Genomic DNA, 19,950 nt, shown 5'->3' with positions numbered 1-19,950 from the left:
GCGGGAATATAAAACTCATCGGCGATCTATTATTAAATAACTAAATAATGGCCTGCTTTGCTCGAGATTATCGTCCGGGATAATCGAGTCCGACTTTATTAATAGAACTTCAGATCGATTGCCTGTAGTGCACCGCGTATATCGGAAGTTCTCGAATACTGTGTTGATAAAAAAAAAAAAAAAAAAAGAGAAAAGAAAACAATGCGCAACGAACGGGGGGGGGGGATACCCCCCCCCCTCCCCCTTCTACCGCGCGCGGCTCCCACCGTTCGTCGTTTTTTTGTTTCTCCGGTTATCCTCGAAACGACGAGCATACGTTTCAACAAATCGAATTAGGTCGTTCCCGTTTGAACGGTTCAATATCTCGAGGACATTAACGTTGCCGCTCGGTGACGAAACGAACGGACGCAGTTGTTTGCTAACTGTCGTGGACGTCCGTCGACTTCCGGTGTCAAAAAAAAAAAAGAAGACAGGTATCCTCGAGTGAAGGCACTTCGCGGGATCATTTCGATCGATCCTCCTCGGCCCCCCCTGAACGTCGACGCGTATACATATTCCGTTGAACGACGACCATAATCTCCCCACGAGCCGCGATAAAATCATTCGAACGGAACTCGAACGACCCGGGCGACCGTGTGGCGTGCGACGCACGCGTTAACACTCTCCTGTCCGCGTTGCACTTTTCCCGACCCGGGTTTCTTACGCTACCGGTACAGGGCTCGTAACGATCATAATCTCTCTCTCTCTCTTTCTCTCTCTCACAAACCCTTGGCACTGAACCAACGGCAAAAAGGGAGAGGACAAAAAATATTAGGTTGTTGCGCATTCGGTGACCTCTATCTGTCTATCCCTTTCTTTCTCTTGTCGCAGACGCTTTTGCATTATACTCTCTAGCCTAGCTGGCTGCACGGTTCGACCATTAGGTTTAATAACATTTTCTTCGAACGCTTCCAATTAATTATTCGGATGCAGTTTTAGTCGGATAATTTTTCGATTAAATTCTTTGAATAATATTCTAAGTACATTCTTCGAATAATATTTTAAATAAATTCTTCGAATTAATATTCAAAATAAATTTTTCAAATAATATTCTGAATAATTTCTTCGAATAATATTTTAAATAAATTCTTCGAATAATATTTTAAATAAATTCTTCGAATAATATTCTAAATAAATTCTTCGAATTAATATATCGAATAAATTCTTCGAATTAATATATCGAATAAATTCTCCGAGCAAAATTTCTTCGTACAAATTCTTCCAATGAAATTGTGCTAGTTACTCGAGTAAAATACGGCTAACTCTGACCAGCTGACACTGTGTCGGCTTTAATGCACCCTTAGCGCGATGCTAAAAAAGATGTAGGACGGTTTTTACATAGGAGGGTTGAAAATAGTCCTTGAACATAGGCCAGAGAATAGGTACGCGAGTGCGACGGGTTAACGGGGGGGAGGGGGGCGGTCACTGTACATTAAGGTCGTTTCTAAAAGATCCGCGAACACGAGAGCGAACCGATTCGCAAGTTTTCCGATCGGGGAAAATGGCGGAGCGACTCGCGAGTCGGTGGACCTACGCGGCTAAAGTAAATAGAAACTGTGGAAACGACACAGAGTTCCTTTGACGTATGCGGGTCGGCTCGTTTCAACGATCGATCCGCGCGCCGAACTTTCCCGGACTTCGACGGACGCGCGAATAAAGTATTCCGTAGAACTGGGAAGTTTCTCGCCGATCGTGTCTGCCCCCCTCGGGCGGCGATCCGCCATCTTTTTATTAGTCGTGTAACAACTCCGAATCAATTTTATTGTCGCTACAGATCGTGTCGTGGAGACGGTACACAGTTCGCGGATGCATTTTCGAGCGCGTTACAGAAGCTTCCGTTGCCGGTTACGTGGATCGGACGTGGTCGGAATGGACGGCAACAACCTAATATTTTTCACTCGGAAACGACTCGGTCGTTCCTCGTCCTCGCAGGGATCGACTTAGAAGAGGAAACGGAAAGCTCGACAAATTTTCCAGTCCAGTCGGAAACAATCGCAGAGGCTGCTCTCCGGTTTTCGTGTCACAACTCGCGCGACGATCCGCTGATTTCATGGAAAAACGAATTCGATTCGCTCCGCGAGGATTGCCAGCGGAATCGCGCGCGCGACGCCGCTCGCCAGACTGCGAGATTCGCGGGTAAAATCGCTTCGCTGTAGTCGAGTATTAACCCTTTAGGTACGAGCACTTTCTGTCCGTCGTGATATTCCCGGTACACGTTCCAATAATTCGCTCTTAACGCGTTGCCAGTCCCTCCTTCGTACGAAGATTTTCCTAAGCGTTGAATAAAACTATGCTTAATAAAACAGTATTTTTTTAAAGGTGCTGCTTGTAACTTTAATATTGAAAGATACTTATATGAACTTCTATTAATTATACCGGTCATCGTCGCGTGGATGCCGGGATATATCCGGCGCTCGTACCGAATGGGTTAATTCCTCCGAACACGGCGGTTACGTTCGGCGTCGGAGGTAAGCCGCGGTCTGGCGATCGGCGAACTGAAACGTATGCAAATAAATAATATCAGTCAACAAGATGAAAAATCATAATCCTACGTGGAAGGATACGTCGAAATGAATGTCTCGTTCTACGCCGCGCTGTGTGGTCGTTTCTCTTCGATAATGGAACAAAAAGGAAGAATTATTTTGCGAAGTGGAGAATTGTTATGTAGTTTCGTTAGTTATCGTTCTAACAACTGTGACCGGTAACTTCTGATATGTTACTTCTTTCATAACTGGAAACAAATTGGAATAATTCAAAAATTCTTCAAGTTATTATTTTAGATTATTTCACGGTATAAGGAAACGTAAGTTCGTTGAAAATAACTTTCTCCTTTTAATGATTACAATACGTTAGAAGCTAACGTAACAATGTCCTTATAATTTTATGTTCGACCTATATATATATATATATATCTCTATAAATGCATAAAGTCCACAGTCTGATAATAATAAAATAATTAGTTGGGTGACAGAGTGAAATTCGTTGCACAATGCGATACTTATTATTGTAACCGGGCGAGATCTAAAAATAGCTGCGAGATCTTGCGAGTTTTCATTCTCTTAAAGCCGTAAACAATGTTACAATAACAACCCTCGTGGGCGTACTGATAAATCACTGGAAAGAAACGAATAGATAGAAATGACGCGCGCATTTTGCGACGAGAAATAAAGCACGCCTCGTCCCGTTTATCCATCGATAAAACAAATTCCCGAATCGCAAATCATTTTTGTCCGATTATTCGAAGGAATCGACCACAGTGCGCCGCAGCTTTCGCGCATAAGATCGCATCCGTATACCAAACAGGACGGTCGAGGGATGCTCGATCTTTCCCGAAGATCTTTCGAGTTCCGGTGCGATTCTGATCGCCGTCGCATTGACAAATTGCACGCCAGCTTTACCCGGCGAGAGATCGGGCAGCTAAGATTATTTACAGACAACGGTTTCGCAAAAAATATTTCGTTTCGATCGCCAACACTGAACCGGCCACGTGTTTCGCGCGATCGCTTTTCGCTCCACCGTCGATCGATTTTCGGCGAACGATGCGAACATTTTCGGGGGAGGGGGAATCTTGCGCCGCGCGCTCGAAACAAAACGACAGGCGTCGACGGTTTACAGAATTGCACGAGTAGAAAATTGATTGCAATCGAAAGGAAACGATCCGTGCAGACTGAACGATGGAACGCAAGCTCCGCCCAAAAGTGTTCGATCGGAAGCATCGATCTATCTTTGTTCTCGCTGATCGAACGTTCTCAGACGAATCGCGGCAGTGAACATAAAACATGTGTGTGTAAGCGTGCCTGCCTGTGTTTGTGTGCGTACGAGTGTGTCGCCGATAGTCAAAAGAAGTAGAATGCAAGAGTCATCTGTGTTTGAGTAACGTGTCGAGACAAGAGGATTATCTTCGGCTTTTTATTTGCAGTATACAGAATGAGAGAGAGAGAGAGAGAGAGAGAGAAAGAGAGAATGTGGGCGGTATGATCGTTCGAAGTGTGCAATCGGGGCGTATCCGAGAAAATGACTTCGCCCTGATCATTGAACGTGATTCGTTCACATTCGACCGGACGATATGATACTCTATCTAAAGAACGAGAATATTTTATTATTACCGCGGATAGTTTGTTCCAGCGAATTGACAACTCTTCTATTCTATTTCTCTAACATATACAACCACCGCTCGACAAACGGTTACAATAGTCGTGTACAATCTTCGTCGTTCAATGAGCGAACTAAATTCAAAAGATATACAGAGAACGTCCCAAAAATGTCTGACAATCCGGAAGTGGAAGATACCCGAGGTCGATTCAAGCAAATTTTTCCTTTACGAAAATGTTCTCCGAGGCATCGTTAACGAGTTATTCGCGAAAACCATTGACCAATGAGAAGCGGGTATTCGCTGGCGCGCGACGACCCAGTTAACGAGCGGACGTCATTGGTCAATATTTTTTTTGTCAATAAGTCGTCAACGATGTCTCGGAGAAAATTTTTGTAAAGGAAAAAGTTGCTTGAAATGATCACGGGTCTCCTCCATTTCCGGACTGTTAGACATTTTTGAAACAACCTGTATATATATACGTATCGCAGTCTATAGTTTGATGGCCGTCGTTTCACGACGTCCATTCAGCTGCGCGCGTCAACATCATCGACGATAAAACCTCCGTACGTGTTCTCCTCGCGGCTGGGAAAAGCAAGATCGAACAAGCATTTCAACGAATCAAGGTCGCATGTACGGTGTATTGTCTGTCATTTTATGATCATTGTTTCGCGGTTCGTCCCGTCTCAGCGCGCGTCAACGACGACGACCGTCGTACGCGCGTCGCCGACGCGCGCCGTCTAATAAGTGGCGCGTAGCCGGTGAATCGTGTTATTAACAATAATTCTATCCGATGCTAATGGACTAGATTTTCTACGAGAAAGATATACATTACAATCGTCGTCTAAAAAAAAAAAAAAAAAAAATCAGAAACTGGACATTGTTCGACGGACAGCGACGAATTTACTATTAATAATAATCGCAGAACAAAAAATAGCAAATAAAATGCTGTAATTCGCGCGACAGTCGACGCGTTAACAAATAAAAAAAAACCTCCGAACCTAAAGTTTCTTTACAATATCGAAGAGAACGCCCGTTGTTCGAGCAATTTTTCAGCGGTCGTACACACACACGCAAACACGGACGCAAACGTTTCCAGTAGGAGGATCGTACATCGCCGGAAACGCTGAGGCGAAGTATTAAAAAATTTTGCTACCGCGTCTCCGCGACAGCGTTCGTTCACGGCGAGACAATCGACCTCCTGCGTTGCCGACACAATAATTCGTCTGCCAATGATTCATCTAACGATCGCGTTCACTCGTTCGATCGAATACTTGTCGCGGGTGCTCGCGTATCGCCGCGAGTTCACGCGAACGCGTGAGCGGCCGTCGTCTGCGACGACGCGCCCTCGGAGATTCTTCCGCCGTCTAGATTTCGCACGCGAGCGGTCGCGCTGAAATCACGCACGCGGCGTTGTCGCCGGCGGAATCGATAACACCGCGCACGCAGGTTTCGCGTGCCAATGAAGTGTCGCCCCGGTTCCCGACGCCGTAACCACCACCGACCGAGACATCGTTGATCTCGATCGTCTGCGCTAGAACGGGCGCGCGTGCATTAGCCAACCCTCCCCGCGGAACGGTCCGCGACGCTTCGAAAAACGGGGCTGGATTATCGGGCCGGCCCCGGAATCTCGAGACATTTCGATCGACGCTACGCCGTAGACTCCCTGTAATCCGGCCGTCGATTATACTTTCCACGAGATCTCCGATGTGATATTCGCGGTATCTCCGCTGGAAAATACCGTGTACGGAGCGGTCCATTTCGCGCGATAACGTCTCCTTCGATTGCGGGAACAGAATCGATATTTCCTATAAGATCTAAATATTTTTCTACCGTTTAACACGTTTCCCTCAGATCAAAACGATACATTTGTTCTACCTTTGCAATCGGAGGATACGCACAGTTATCCGCGAACGTGCCACCCTGTAAACCATATTCTCCCCTTTATTTTACATCTTTTCGCCAAGCAAATATGCCTTGCAGTTTTTCCATACGTAACTACGATTTTTCATTTGCAAATAGAATTATTATTTATCCATGGATGTTTGTTTTTATAAGTTCATCGTCGCTTTCAATTTCCTTTAATATGTTGCGATTGGCATTGTCTATCGAAACCTCTACAATCGGGTTAATCGGGAGTCTACAAGATAGGTCTCAAAGTTAGGCGCGCGTAAGAAAATAATGACAGAGCGTAGACTTAATAAATAACATAAATAACGCGACGTTTCGTTGCGCAGAAAATAAATCGAGCGCCATGAATCGAGTACACAGAGTGTGTTGTTCGCGCGAGAACGGCGCGACCGCTTGATATTAAACGACTGTTACACAATCGATCGCTGATTAAGCGGGCAGTTTTTTACAGCCGTGATTGCAGGTTTCCACAACGTGCGCGTACGCGGGAATGGATACTCGATTCCGCTCGGTTTAAAGTCGCAATTTTTCTGCGCCGCAGTTCGAAAACGTATAACACACGGATAAGCGGTGCAGCGGGTCGCTACGAAGCCGGAAACGTTACCGGACCGCGCGAAAATGATTGCCAGCTGATCGAAAAATTTCACGAACGTTGTACAATTAAACAATTTCATCGATTAAAATATGATGCGCCGTTAAGCGAATATCACCAGCTTGAAAATCATAATGCGCTTCGAAAGCACGCGAAAGTTCGAAATTCGTGTCTCGAGTTACGCTTTGCCGGCGATCGCGGGCGCGAGAATTGTTCGGCGGAGCGCGAGAAAGGGAGTTCAAAGACTCTGCGACGCGGCGGGGAGAACCCATTAAATCGAGTCAATTATCGGTGAATTTGAGAAAAGAAACGAAACGAGCGAAATATTTGTTGCCGATAAACGGACTCCGTGACACCTGGTTAAAACGTAAAATAAGCCTCTCCGCGATTCTTGTTTCTGTTTCGGTCCCGAGGAAATCGTTAACGCTTTGATCGTCCCGAATACCCTCGTAATAAAACACGTACACGCGAACAACCGTCGCGGCGGCTATAGTATTTTCGTTAATAAATGAATCGCGTACGTTCGCGGAAAATTGTGAAAAATAATATCTCCTCGCGCCGCGATCGAAGTGTTAACGGTAAAAGAAAACTAAATCGGTGGAAATAGTCCCACGATCGTTTGACGATGTCGAGACGTTCTAACGCGTAGTGGGTGGTGTAGCCGGCGATCGCGCGCGTCACGGTCGAGTGATCCGCGCGAATTTCTACGCGATCGATCGATTGTGCTCTCAGGGGGTCCTCGGTAGATTGCAACGTTTTATTAAACAATCATTTGGTTTCCAAGGATCCAGCTTTCTACGCTACTATCTCGTGCGCCCGCTAACAAGTTACTGTAAAACACGCGTATCACGCGGCCCCGGCTGACAATGATTGGTCGTCGAGACAAGAGCAACACCGACGGAGTATCCGCTCGGAGCGGAACGAACGCTACGGAAACTGGCGGCTTAGGATAATTCTCTATTAGACGCACGCCGCGGGTCTTCTGCATTTACAGGGGTGGCGAATATCGACGGTTACAATCGTTGTTATAAAATCAATTTTACGGCCGGCAGGTGTTCCGCTTATCCGAGTTTCCATCGAACCGAGAATAAAACGAAGACTGCGCGGAGGATCGCCAGAGTCTTCGTTTTATCGCGTCTCTTTCTCTCTCTCACACACACACACACACGCAACCGTCACAAATGCATAAAATCCGCTGGTCCGATGATTGATAAAAAACATATATCCCAGAAGGTATTGTGTATTCGCGGCGATCGCACCGCCGAGTCCACGGGTGCGGTAAAAAAAGAGCTCGAACCCCCGAAATGCATGCGATCTCGATTTATCGTTGTTCGTCGTCGATTCCCTCGACGCGTAAAAAAAAAAATAAACAAATAACGGGGGGAGAAAAAAGTGAATAAAAATACGCAATATATTCTGGGATATTCGTGGTAATAAAAGAAATTCTTTCGTGCACCCTATAAACGTTCCTTAATGAACCAGACACTGACTTCGCGGCGGTGGTACGTTTATCTATTAAAGAAATACTATTTTACCCAATCTTGTTAACTAACACTTTCGTAAAATGATGCGTTACAGGGGTGCGCGTCACGATAAGATAAATCTGTACATTGACAAGAGCGAAGTTAGTGTCTGGCTGGAGAAAAGAAAATGACCTCTTTTGTAGAGCGCACGAGGACTGTTCCTGTGATGGCGGTACGCAGTTCCCTCTACGTTAATGCAAGAGAGAGAGAGAGAGAGAGAGAGAGAGAGAGAGAGAGAATGCGGAAAGGAACGAAGCAACGGGAGAGAAACAGAGAACTGAGAACGATTAGGCCGTGCGATGGAACCGCGTACGCCATATTGGTACCTCTGCGGACAATCAGAAACAAAAATACAAAATGGTACAGTGTTTCGCGGTCCTGGCGAACCGCCTCTAATCGGCGCGTTATCCGGGACCGAGCTACGCAGCTTCTCTATTCCGGTCGAGAGAGAAAAAAAAATAAAATAAAAACAGGGGTAATGTACGAACTGGACCAGAACATAAACATTGCATTTTTATTAATACAGCTTTGAAAGTTCATTGACACGCCTGCTTATAATCCACGATGGGGACACGATCTCTTTCGAGTAAAACAGGCATCAGATCCGTGTTCGTATGCAGTGGCGAAAGAACGAAGAAACGAGGCGGTCCCCGCGCGCGGGTCCTCCAACGATCCCTCGTCCTTGCTTCCTCGTGTCCTTGACACGCGAGACAGAGGAGGAGAGTGGTATCGCGTCGGGATCCGTCCGCGGGTCCAGCCAACCGGCCGATAAATATTCGATCGTACTCGTGAACGCATTACACGTGAAACAGAGAGGTTTTTCATTGACTTATACATACGATCCTAGAAGGTAACGCGGCCATCGTCGTAACAGCTGCCGCGTTTGAATACCAAGTGTCAATCAACTCGGGCAACCGCCTCGACAACGCATCTAGATCTTAAACGGAGAACGTGTGTATATGTGAATTCGAGCTCCATTCCGTGTTCTGTGTGATACATCCTCTTTTTATATAGCTATATAATTTGTGTATTTTATTTATATATGTATATAGGCGAATCAATCGCACAGAAGCGCGAGCACCTTCCGGCGAAGACGGGCGATCTCCTACGGAAGATCTCGCTCCTTTCCGGGGAACGGAAATCTGGGATCCCCTCCGAGGATCCAACGACACGGCACGAGGCCGGATCAGGACCGAGTTCGACGGTTCGCAACAACTTATTTACAGAAATAGAAAAAACGACGACAAGGGTCTCTCACACGTGGGCTTACAAACTGTTCGCTATTCGAGCGAGACTACGGTGTCTACCAATTGTTACCCCGACCCCGGCCCCGGAACCCGTTGCCCCTGAACTGACCGCCACCACGTTTCATCCCCCTCGGTATGAAGCTGCCGATCGCGGGGCCACGGGGTCCTCGGTCCATCCAGGGGGCCCTGGGCCCACCCCGGAACCCTCGGCCACGGGGCGGGCCACCTCTCCACGGGGGGAAAGGGCCGGGACCTGCGAGACGCGGTCGGAAGTTAGACCCTAACGGACCGTCGAAGTCGTAGATACCCGGATGAGACTCCGCAGACACCTGCGGGATCGGTCCGTTCAGACCGGAGTCGGTTCCGGTCGGTGTCTGAGGTCCGTTCGTCAGCATTCGCTTCTTGTTGATACTCTCGTCGATCTGATCTTCGAAGCCGCCGTTCGTCGACGGTCGCTTGAGATCGTTGCTCGACGCGTTCACCAAGTCCTCCATCTGTTGGTCCATGTGCTGCTCGTTAAAGCTCATCTCTTGGCTTCCAACTTCCGGCGAGTCGATGCTATCGCAGAGTTTCTCCGATATCACCGGTTCTGACTCCACGTGCTCCTCGTATTCAGAGATCGGCACGTACTGACTCAGTTGAGAGTCCTTCGAGTCCGCTGCCACCGGCACAACCGTTACTTGGTTCACCGGCAGTTGGTCCTCCGATTCCGAAGTCACAAGCTCGGATTCGTGCTCGTGCACGAGACTTGATCCACCTGGGTAAGGTGGCTGGTCGAGGTCGCGGGAGTTAGGGGTGCCGTGCGACGACCTACGGTCTTGCAGGTTGTCTTCCTGGTCCTGATCTGGCACATGCTCTGCATTCACCAGAGTGTCTTTGTCATCCGGAAGACCTATCGGCATACCCTCCTCGTCAAGGATCACAACCGTGTCCGGCGGCTGAAGCAATAGAGGCCGACTGTTTGGTAGAATCTCTGGCGACGATCTCTGATGCTGGTCCAGGGATCGTGGCTTACGATTGTTCAACAGATTCCTTTGTTTGTTGTGGTCGTCAGAGTATCGGTCCCGACGATTTCGCGGGAAACCTCGACCTCCTCGTCCTCTCTCGTTCCGGTGGAACGACATGTCCCTGTGCGGGTGGTCAGCTGGCTGTGAATACCTGCCACGCATCTGCGACTCGCCGTGAAACTCTGGATTCGGTCTCAAGCTATGGTTCTCCCGATACTCGAAGTCTTGCTGAGGAAAGTCGGACTGCGACTGGTGCATCTGGTGGAACTCTTGCTGACCGAAATCTTGCTGATTCTGCAGAAAACCGGGCGGCGGTCTGTTCTGATGGAAACTTGACTGAGACGGGTGAAAATCCGACGAAGGATTGTGACGAAAATCGCCTTGGTCCTGGTGAAACGGTGCTTGGTTTGGATGAAACTGAGGCGGCGGAGGAGGAGGCGGTGGTGGTCCCGAGTGCATGTGCACGTCCTGCATCATTGGCCCATGCGGACCTGGCATTTGTCCGGAGGGAAGCGGAATCATACGCATATCCATGTCCATGTGCTGGGATGGCGGCGGGTTACCTACTCTCATGTCTCTGTCCTGCGACCTGACGTCCACCAACACCCTTCCTTTTGGCTTACTGTCAGTTTCGTCGTCGGACATCTCCATGTCTACACTTTCCACGATATCACCAGGTTGCATATGTTGCCTGATATTTGCATTGTGAAGATTTCAATTTAAGAAGATGACTTTAACACACTGCTAACAATAAGCAGTATACCGTTCACTTACCGGTAATCCTGGTCGCCAGATGACCACAAGGTACTATTCGGTATCGTGCTCATCGAGCTGTCGTTTACGTTATGATTAGCGGGACTGCCTGTTAAACTGATCAAATTACGGTGGTCGACGTCCGCTGCTTTCATCAATCGATACGGCAGTTGGTTCTCCACTGTCATCGGTATTGGTATCACTCTGGAAAAGCGCGTTTAGTAATGTATAAATGAACCGTACGATGACTCAAGATCGATCGATCGAGCCTTGTCAACTACTGAATTTTTCACCTATGATCTACGTCCCCAGTGGTACTCAGAAGAGATTCTTGCGGTTGAGGGTCGTCATACTCTACTGGGTCCGTAAATCCTGCTTTTTCATACATCGGTGGCGATTCCGGCGTTTCTGATAGGATTTCGTTTTTTCCTCTGACCGGATTAACCCACGTGGTCTCATTGCTCGGATCCCACCTATCCGATTCACCATCCATCCAGACTTTCGTCTTTTCGTCACACTCACCGGGCCAACTAGGATTCATGCTATTCTTTCCTGAAGATATAGCGAAACCCGCTGCGTTACAAAGCATTCATTATTTAAAGGTCATACTTCTCCGGTGTTATGTTCTACTTGCTAAAATTCCATACCCTTTTCCTCCCATTTCGCTGCTTCTTTGATAGATTCGTTCGGTGGTGTCCACGTGGGAAATTTCGGAGGCAACTTATTGTAACAATTCTCGTCGTCGAGAAAAATCGGCGGAGGTAATGGAGGGGGTGGTAACGGGTTCACTGTGTTATTATTAGTGGGGCCATCGAAGGGTACTGTGATGTTACTCTGACTGTTTTGACTGGAGTACGGAGAGGGAGTATGCGACTCGCCGGACAAGTTCCGGACTGGCAGTGGGGTACTGTGGGTCATTTGGCAATTATTCACGCCCATAGGCGTATTTTGACTACCCATCATTCTTGAGATCACTGGAGTTACAGGATGTTGTCCTAACACAGGTGAATGTCTGTAGTTGGTACGCTGAGGAGATCCTACTTGGGACTCAGGAATATCTAGTCCAAGACCTGGAATTCCACCAGGATCTTGTGTTCCATCAGAAGAAGGAAGAACAGTCTTTAAGAAACTAGAGATATTAAAGTCCGCGTTAGTACTTTCGTTTTTGGAGGGCCTCATATTAATTACTTCTATTGGTTTAGCCTGAAAAAAGCATGCAATGTTTTAATAATGCTCTAACGCGATGTATATATTATTCTTAATTAGACGTACCTCTAAAGAGTCGGTATACTGCTGTGACATTCCAGTAGGCGTCGACGATCTTTCATTAAATATATTTCTCTATAAAAAGAATAAATAACATACAAAATAGAACAGACCAATAAGATTATCTATGAAAGATGTCTTACCATATTACCAAAATCCATATTTCCTCCTATAAAGGATGAAAAGTTATTGGTAAAATCTCCAGAATCGTTGCCTTGCCCCAATTCAGGAGCTGGTACAGGCACAGGATCATACTCGTGCGAGTATGTTCCATACATAGATGGTGGAGCTACATCTATCATTCCCAACTGGTTTTGAGTTTGGTTCTCGTCTCCTGGTAGATCTATATCACTGTCCGGACTTGGAGATGGGGCATTAATGTCTGGCGAGGGAATTGGGGAAACCAATGTTGGTAAAAGTTCATCCAACTTTTTCTTTAAATTTTTTACACGACTTCCAAAATTCCTGTACGCCTATTCACAAAAAAAAATAATGATACACTGAACAATACTCACAAATTTAAAAATATTTGCAATGTTCTATACTACTTACATTGGTAACTATTTTAACTTCACCCCTTTGAGTTTCATAAAACTGATCCGCTTGTTCTAACAACTCGAGCACTTGTGTCCTTTCTCTAATTTCTGCTTCCAATGCACGAACATAATTTTCAACGTTTCTCACCGCCAAGTCAACTTCTTTTTCAGCATCTTCTACTCTTCTTCTATCTTTCAGAGAAGCACATAACTCTTCCGCATTTTCTACATCTATGTTACTTTCCCTTAAGTCTCTTAATCTTGCATCCGTTGCTTGCTCCAATGTAGCACATGATCTCATAGTAGAAATAAGTAAAGCAGCCTGAAACTCTTCCGGTGGTGCTGTTGGTTGTGGATCCAATTTCTTTTTTGGAGCTGCTGAAATTAATCCGGACAGATCCGCCAGAAACTCTTCGTCGTATACTTGTCTCTGATCCCATATTTTAAATATCCTCAATATACGATGCTTCACTTTCTCATCCCTGACCATTGTTGTTGCGCGTTGCAGAGTCGTTCCCCAAGACTCCACAAACTCAAAATTTTTTCTCTTCGAGTATTGGATAACATCATTTGCCAGGTAAAAAAGTGTCAAACGATGCTCAACTTTCACTGTCATTTAAAACATATTAAATTATCATCCATCATGTTTATAGATTATAATCATTTTCACTTATCATATAATATAATCATTATGATTATATTATATTTTCACAAGACGTCATGTTTATAGCATAACAAAACAATCTATTGTAAACACATTGTTTTGACAAGCATTGAAACTCATTGCAAGCTACTACAAATAATTAATTTAAGAATTATAATATTTCTTAGACCAAGAATTAAAATTGTATCAAAATTGTGGTTTCGGAACATTTGATTTCCACGTAAATGTATTTATCAGATAGCATTGATTAAAAACATTATAGAACTTACCCTTCTTTAGAACCTGCAACCACGTGGCAACAATCTTTTTATGATGTTGCCGCCTCTCCAGACACCAGGAAGAAAGACCCTGGATTGACTCCTGAGAATCTTTCAACGTGTGGAGCCTTCGCTCAAAGAGCTCCACATCAAAGTCACTGTTCGCCATTATAAGTTACGGTAATACATTTAACAGACTGTTCATGAACTCGTTGCAATGTCACGTTTTAACGTGAACCACCGAGAGGAACACGTACAGCGTTGTTCAGGTATCATAGGTGTAACGTCTACCTGGGCAAATCAACCTAACCAAGTAACTGTTGCTGATGCACTAGTCATCGGGATCTCGAACATCGTAAACGTCCATCGAAGTCAAACCATTTTTCTTGTCGCCAATGATAATGTTCTCTAGCTTCTCGAACAGTGTTTCGCACAGAAAACAACAGAAATCTTTGAAAACCACTCGAATCGTTTGTTCGTATGATCCGCACGCTGAAGACACCGCTTCCGCGTCACTCGCAACGCTCAAAGAAACTTCCTCAATTCGGCAAGCAAATCCGTCGTAACAATGCTCTTATGCACTCGACAATATCACATGCAGAACATGTCAACTATTCCAGTACATTTCAAAACTATTGTAATCCAGTGTGACCGATCTTGAAAACAAGAGTCCGCCATCTTTTCGGAACCAAAACACGAGCGCGCAATGGCCGGCGCGATTTTCTAGTACATATATATAGCACAGGACGAAATTCAGAAAGTTTAGTTCCCCATGTAATGTCGCATTCTCTTTTTGCAAACAGAATGTTTGTCAAGTAAAATTTTGTACACCAGCCCATTTCGTGTGTAAAAGTGTATGTATACCTCAGGCATAATTATTAAATACATATTTGACGTTTCATTGACGATTACACAAAGATCGAATGAAAGATTAGAAATAATAATAAACAAGGTTGTAGAAATATTTAATATTTAATCTGCATGTGTGTTTATATGTTTTAAAAGAAAAATTTGTCATTATCCTTTCGGGCTTCTTATTATTTACAAATCGATCGTATTTGAAGGTTAAAAGTGGTAGCTTCGAGGTTCGATAAAATCTCAGTTCTCGTTGCGTCGACAATGTTTATACGTTTACACGTTTATAAGCTCCATTCGATAATGATTTGCATTATTTATTTGAAGTTCAAATGGTCCTGAGGTTTGCCGCGTTGGGTCTAGGAGTTGGTAATAGAGCCTGCGCACTGAGAACGTGGTCCATATCTATACATACAGTCTCTCTATTCAAGAGCTTTTTCTTCTTCCAATTCAAGAACCTTTTTATCCCCACCATTCTACTGCGCACCCAGCTTCGCGCAAATACTGTAAAAAGAGAACAAGCTACGATGGAGAGAAACAGCATAATACCCATCTGATTCTATGTGTGATGTGCACATGGACAGTAAACTTAGCTCGACTTACTACTGTGCTTGCGGCTTCACTTTTTCCGCGCGCATTCGTCGGTTAACGCGCCATCTGAAGCACGCGTCACGAAATTCTATTCTATTCTCGAAATAAACTTTTAGAAAATGAAGAGAAAACAGTGACAATGAAATTATGCCACGAACGTAACTAGCAATGATATTTAGGAATAGTAACTTTCGATTCCTAATGAGTGGTAGATCGGAAGAAACTTCGTTCGTTTTGTAACTAATTCTTAAATAGCAAATAGACTTTAAAAACACGTTTTCGAGAATTCTATAGTTGGAAGCTTCTTTAAAAATCAAAATTCGCACCACGTGCCTCTGGCGGCGCATCAATCGAAGGGATGCGCGAAAAGAGTAAGACCGCAAGCACGGTAGAGTGAAAAAGCTACTCTTCATGCTTTCTTGCTCATTCCTTATTTTTTCTCTTTTTCTTCAACTGTAGAGGCAGCACTGTCTTACCAGTAAATTGTCAACCGATCAGAGCAAAGAAAATTTCTGTATTAACCCTCGCTAACAGATCGAACTGCGGCTGGGAAGTGTTCAAGAGTAGGACCTATTCCTGTATATCTACAGTCCATGGAAGCTACAAAGCAGACACTTGCGACATCTGCAAGCGTATTGGGAACTAAATTGATGCAACAATGTTGTTCTCTGCCGAGGTCGCGATTACGATTTCTCCGCTGTTCTCCACGATTATTATTCGCGCTCTGTAAGCCGAGCGTAGCAGTGCTGGTTGTGAAGTAGCTTTGTCACTCATTAATTTTATTTACATCTTTTTGTGATTAGATATTGCGGAAGAGATTAAAGGTCAGTTTTTATCGTCAATATTTATTAATACGAGACTTGTACAACCAGTTTAGTTGAGAGTACACTAGCGCAAGCATTAACTTCGTGTATCTTCCGTACTGATTTCACTTTCTCTGTTTCGGTATCAAGTTCTTTCAAGATGTCACCGAAGAAAGTTTACGTTGTCGGTGTCGGCATGACAAAATTCGAAAAACCAGGCAGAAGAGATGACGTCGATTATCCAGAAATGGCAAAGGAGGCCGTGACAAAGGCATTGCAAGACGCACGAATCTCATACAACGAGATAAAAGCTGCGTGTGTTGGTTACGTTTACGGAGACTCCACCTGTGGTCAAAGGGCACTCTATGAAGTTGGGATTACTGGCTGTCCCGTATATAATGTAAATAACAATTGTTCAACCGGTTCCACTGCTTTAATTATGGCTAAACAGATGATCGACAGTGGTTCCATCGATTGTGCATTAGCCCTTGGCTTTGAAAAAATGGAACGAGGCTCTTTGATGTCAAAATTCACAGATCGTACCAATCCTATGGATAAGCATGTAGAACTTATGGCTGATATTGCTGGTACATATATTGTGTTTTTTTATTTATGAGTTTGAGTGAGTCCATTTATTTTTATTTTTTTCCATTTATTTTTGCTCTTCTGTAATTATAGGTATAAATGAAAGTCCAATTACTGCACAGCTGTTTGGAAATGCAGGGCTTGAGCACATGAAAAAATATGGCACCAAACTCGAACATTTTGCAAAGATTGCCTATAAAAATCATTTACATTCTGTGAACAATCCGTACTCTCAATTCCAAGATAGATACACTTTGGAACAAATAATGAACGCTCCAAAAGTATTTGGGCCACTGACCAAGCTTCAGTGTTGTCCAACGTCAGATGGCTCAGCAGCTGTAGTCCTTGCTAGTGAGGACTTTGTCCACAGAAATAATCTCGAATCTCAAGCAGTAGAAATAGTAGCAATGGAAATGTCTACTGATCTACCATCCACATTCGCAGAAAAGAGTGCCATAAAACTTATTGGGTATAGAAATACAAGTATTTTTGAAAAATTTAAAATAACTCATGGGAACAAATACAAATAATGACTATTTTTTTTATAGCTATGATATGACCAAGAATGCAGCTGAGAAGGTTTTCACTCAATGTCCTTATAAACCATCTGATGTAAATGTTGTGGAACTGCATGACTGCTTTTCAGCTAATGAGCTTATCACCTATGAAGCATTAGGCCTCTGTGCACCTGGCCAAGCTGGTAAAATGATTGATGCTGGTGATAATACATACGGAGGAAAGTATGTAATAAATCCTAGTGGTGGATTGATCTCAAAGGGACATCCTTTGGGAGCTACAGGGCTAGCACAATGTACTGAACTGTGCTGGCAATTGCGAGGGTTGGCTGGTAAAAGACAAGTGCCGAATGCAAAGCTTGCGTTGCAACACAATATAGGTTTAGGTGGAGCAGTTGTGGTTGCTCTGTACAAATTAGGTTTCCCTGAGAAACAACAAGGTGTAATGAGAAATAATGTAAGCGGCCGGGCCAACCCAGATAGTTTCCAGGCAAACGCGTTATTCAAAGTATTAGAAATTGCAATGCAAGAAGATGAAGATGGTTTAATTGATCGCGTTCGTGGAGTATACGGGTTCAAAGTGACAAAAGGTAGCGAAGAAGGTATTTGGATTGTAGATGCCAAAAACGGAAAAGGAAAGGTTGAGTATTACGGAGAGACTAAACCAGATGTTATGATTATAATTAACGATGTCGACATCGTTGATTTTATATCTGGAAAATTGAATCCTCAAAAAGCCTTTTTCCAAGGAAAAATTAAGATCCAAGGTAATATGGGACTAGCGATGAAACTCATCGATTTACAGAAACGCGCCGCTAAAAAAATTGAACTTCTCCGTTCGAAATTATAAAGTGAAGAAATCTTGAAATTCTTCTATAGGTTTCACGATTTGATATCGAGAATGACATAAATATAGTCTCGATAAGAAGTCAGAGTTGGAAACTAGCATAAAACTGCGTTACACTCATTCCTGTTGCATAGTATACATATATATCTTTAGTAGAAAATGTTGAAAGTTCTACAATTTTTTATATACAATGACATGGTTGACATACCATATTCTATTTTTCTAAATAGTAACGTTACTATTGCCTAAGACAATTGTTCAATAGTAGATGAACATCTGTAATCAAAATCAATTCTTACAAAATTCTTAAACAACTTATATTTATAATTCCAGCGAAATTTACTGTTTTCTTATACTCAACGATCGTGAGTCCATTAGAGTTATATTTTTTGTTAAATTGTTCATAGTATAAATACATTGTTATATTCCACTTATAATTAAACAAGGCTGTAAGAACGTGAAGGGTAAAAATTTATTATAAGTAAATAGTATTCGAAAAATATTCCAAAGTGTATTATGTAAAGTGATTTCGTGCTTTTTTGCACTTATGGCCTCAAATGTTTATTATAGAATTATGGATATTACTTTTTATAATTTTTATTATTTGCATTTCAGAGATACATTTAGAGATTAAGCGAGAAAACGTTTATTATTATATTGTATTAAAAATACATTTATAAAGTTTAAGTTACTCGAAGTCTCAATATTATCCGTTCTCAATGTTTTAAAGTTGTTACTATTGAATTATTGACGCGGTAGGTAGAAGAAACAGGGTGCAATTATAATGTTATACACGATTTTTATTAAGCAGGTGTAGGTTTGTATACTTATTACCAAAACATTTTTATGGAAAAATAAATGTTGTTTAATATTTTCAATGAATACGTCTTTACATGTAAGTAATATTTTTATCACCTGTTTATCCCAATGTCCATAATGATAATATCGTCATTGTTATCGTCCGAAAATAACCTACGTTGTTTACAACTCAAAGCATTCCTCTGATGAAATTAAACGATACAGATTTTTAAACAAAAAATAATGTTTCCGGTCTGGGATCGACATTTTTGACTTCGCTACATTACTTCTATCGCTAACCTGATCATTTAAACGTTAGACTGTATTTGAAACGAAAGGACAATACGAGAAAGTAATCATGAAAGTCGTCTGTAATTATTACAATGGTCATTCCTGCATAAAACATTTTAAACTCATTGATTATGTATTACTAAATTATATACTTTGAGTTGTTAATTTACTTTAATGAGGTCGATTCCATTATAATCCTTGCTTTTATATTATCTTATTATTATTATTATTATTTGTACTCTTTGCATTCTTTTATGATGTTTCATTTCTAATTCCTTCCTCTTTTCTTTTTTACTAAGCAGTAAGTCTGTATCGCCAGTATTGTTTCGTAAAAATCGTTGTATTTCACTCCATTTTCTTTTTGAATATACGCAAACGCCATACTAGTCTATGACATAGATTCTGACCCATAAAATGGTCGAACCATGTTGGGTCCAGACAAAAAGGATAACAAAATTCGTACAGTTCATCGAATAGTTGAAAAACAAGCTTATATACTTTAAGGTCGGCGTTGTACTCTATAATTTCGTGTCAGGATGCGCCAGACATTCGCACAGTCACTGTACTTAATTCGTTAAATGCGCGTGGCTTTAAATACCGTTGTATCAACGGCTATCAATGCTCGATATATCTCAATAAATGTTGCAGCATCCTTCGGTAAGGATAAAATATCAGAGATGACGTCCAACTGATTCCCAGAATGATTTGTAAAAAAAAAAGGTAGTCGGCGCGCAATAAAGCAACGTCTGAAACTGGACTCGACGATAATTCATCGAACGG

General features: G+C 43.2%; 2 protein-coding genes across 3 annotated transcripts; one reads left to right on the top strand and one right to left on the bottom strand.

The window, feature by feature from the left end:
- Nucleotides 1-1,217: 1,217 nt before the first annotated feature.
- LOC144472647 (uncharacterized) lies at nucleotides 1,218-14,557 on the bottom strand. 2 transcript variants are annotated; one of them, XM_078185933.1, is made up of 8 exons: nucleotides 13,898-14,557; nucleotides 12,981-13,573; nucleotides 12,572-12,901; nucleotides 12,435-12,503; nucleotides 11,810-12,365; nucleotides 11,456-11,735; nucleotides 11,184-11,366; nucleotides 1,218-11,100 (listed from the first exon to the last, which is right to left on the bottom strand). In XM_078185933.1, exons 1-8 carry the CDS (start codon nucleotides 14,052-14,054, stop codon nucleotides 9,459-9,461), a joined length of 3,810 nt encoding a protein of 1,269 aa, XP_078042059.1. In that variant the 5' UTR covers nucleotides 14,055-14,557; the 3' UTR covers nucleotides 1,218-9,458. The 2 variants fall into 2 exon arrangements, with proteins under 2 accessions (XP_078042059.1, XP_078042060.1); XM_078185934.1 differs by having other exon boundaries at nucleotides 11,456-11,714.
- A 1,439-nt stretch (nucleotides 14,558-15,996) lies between these two features.
- Nucleotides 15,997-18,963, top strand: Scpx (Sterol carrier protein X-related thiolase). Its single transcript, XM_078186264.1, has 4 exons — nucleotides 15,997-16,155; nucleotides 16,285-16,721; nucleotides 16,813-17,188; nucleotides 17,268-18,963. The coding sequence occupies exons 2-4, from the start codon at nucleotides 16,295-16,297 to the stop codon at nucleotides 18,082-18,084; spliced, it is 1,620 nt and encodes a 539-aa protein (XP_078042390.1). The 5' UTR covers nucleotides 15,997-16,155; nucleotides 16,285-16,294; the 3' UTR covers nucleotides 18,085-18,963.
- The last annotated feature ends 987 nt before the right edge of the window (nucleotides 18,964-19,950 follow it).

The sequence above is a fragment of the Augochlora pura genome, chromosome 7 (assembly GCF_028453695.1).
Source record: "Augochlora pura isolate Apur16 chromosome 7, APUR_v2.2.1, whole genome shotgun sequence".
NCBI lineage: Eukaryota > Metazoa > Arthropoda > Insecta > Hymenoptera > Halictidae > Augochlora > Augochlora pura.
This window is presented reverse-complemented; position numbering and strand designations above follow the sequence as displayed.